The 1,360-nt window shown below is 50.8% G+C and overlaps 1 protein-coding gene across 1 annotated transcript; it reads left to right on the forward strand.

Moving 5' to 3' along the window:
- Nucleotides 1–98: 98 nt before the first annotated feature.
- On the forward strand, nucleotides 99–1,155 carry LOC118996997 (asialoglycoprotein receptor 1-like; the record flags this gene model as incomplete). The annotated part of the gene is made up of 4 exons (XM_037060642.1): nucleotides 99–185; nucleotides 275–426; nucleotides 502–608; nucleotides 747–1,155. Coding segments are annotated over 4 exons (512 nt in total), but the record flags the coding sequence as incomplete, so codon positions are not given.
- Between the last annotated feature and the right edge of the window lie 205 nt (nucleotides 1,156–1,360).

The raw sequence follows: 1,360 nt of genomic DNA on the forward strand, positions 1-1,360 counted from the left end.
TCTCTCCCCTCCACTGGGCCTGATGTGGTGGGAGGACAGTTAGGGTCCAGGGGCTGAACCCCCTGGAGTGTCCCACTGCCCTTCTGTGTGTGTCCCAGGCTATTCTGACATGGTCATGCGAGTCCAGGAGCTGGCCAGAGACCTAAATTCCCTGAGTTGCCAGATGGCTATGCTCAAGAGCAATGGTGAGTGGAGTGTGGGTAGTGCCCAGTCCCATCTCCTGCCCTTGTCCCACTGGGCAGCATCTCAGACCCTCCCCACACCCACCCTTCAGGCTCCCAGAAGACCTGCTGCCCCATTAACTGGTTGGAGCATGAAGGCAGCTGCTATTGGTTCTCCAGTACTAAGAAACCCTGGCCTGAAGCTGAGAAGTACTGCCAGCAGAAGAATGCACACCTGGTGGTGGTCAGCTCTTTGGAGGAGCAGGTAAGTCCTGGGAGGGCTTGTTTGGGTGGCTGGTTGCTCTACAGAAAGGCCACCACCCCCCTCTTTTTTCTCTAGAAATTTCTCGAGCAACAAACATCCTCTGAGGACACCTGGATTGGCCTCAGTGACCAAGATGGTTCCTGGACATGGATTGATGGCACAGACTATGAGAAGGGCTTCCAGTGAGTGTGTGTGCTCTATCCTCTGTGCCTCTAACCTCGGTCCTGTTTTCTCTGCTCAGCAGGTTCAAGGGCAAAATGGGCTCCTCAGATTGGCTGGGGGTCTGGCATCTGAGGCTCACAATTGTTTGGTATCCTTAGGTTCTGGAATGCACAACAGCCAGATGATTGGAGTGGACATCAGCTTGGGGGAGGCGAGGACTGTGCCCACTTAACGGATTCTGGCCAGTGGAACGATAACGTCTGCATGAGACTCTTCCACTGGGTCTGTGAGAAAAAGCTGGGCTACAAGCCTCCTCTCCCCTAATTTACAATATTTCCTGAATGCCTTCACCTGCTAAGGAAACCTAGGTTGGTGATTCTTTTTTCTGGGTGTCAGCATCTTCTCATGGATTTTTTCCCAAGATTTTAAGGGAAGGCGAGAGGATGGTGAATGAGGAATGTAGAATGATGTCTGATGGGGTGGGTAGATTGAAATGATGCTATTTTCTACAGTCTGTAGGTTATGAGTGTAAATTTTTTTAGAGTAAAAGGAGAAATATACGAAACATTCTGAGTTGTCTGGTTTATTGGGGATGATGAAGAGGAGTGTGCTTGTTGGCACTATGAAGCAGTGGATGTGCACTGGGGCATTGGGAGAACTGCATGGGTTTGGGGCCTCATGACAGATTCGTTATTTACAGGCATGTGGTTTAGGGCCAGTTACTCTGCTCTCTGGGTCTCAGCTGGAAAACAGTGTTGTTACGGGGACCATT

This window comes from Sturnira hondurensis, unplaced genomic scaffold (genome assembly GCF_014824575.4).
Source record: "Sturnira hondurensis isolate 20B ecotype Veracruz unplaced genomic scaffold, ASM1482457v3 Scaffold0012047, whole genome shotgun sequence".
NCBI classification, from domain to species: domain Eukaryota; kingdom Metazoa; phylum Chordata; class Mammalia; order Chiroptera; family Phyllostomidae; genus Sturnira; species Sturnira hondurensis.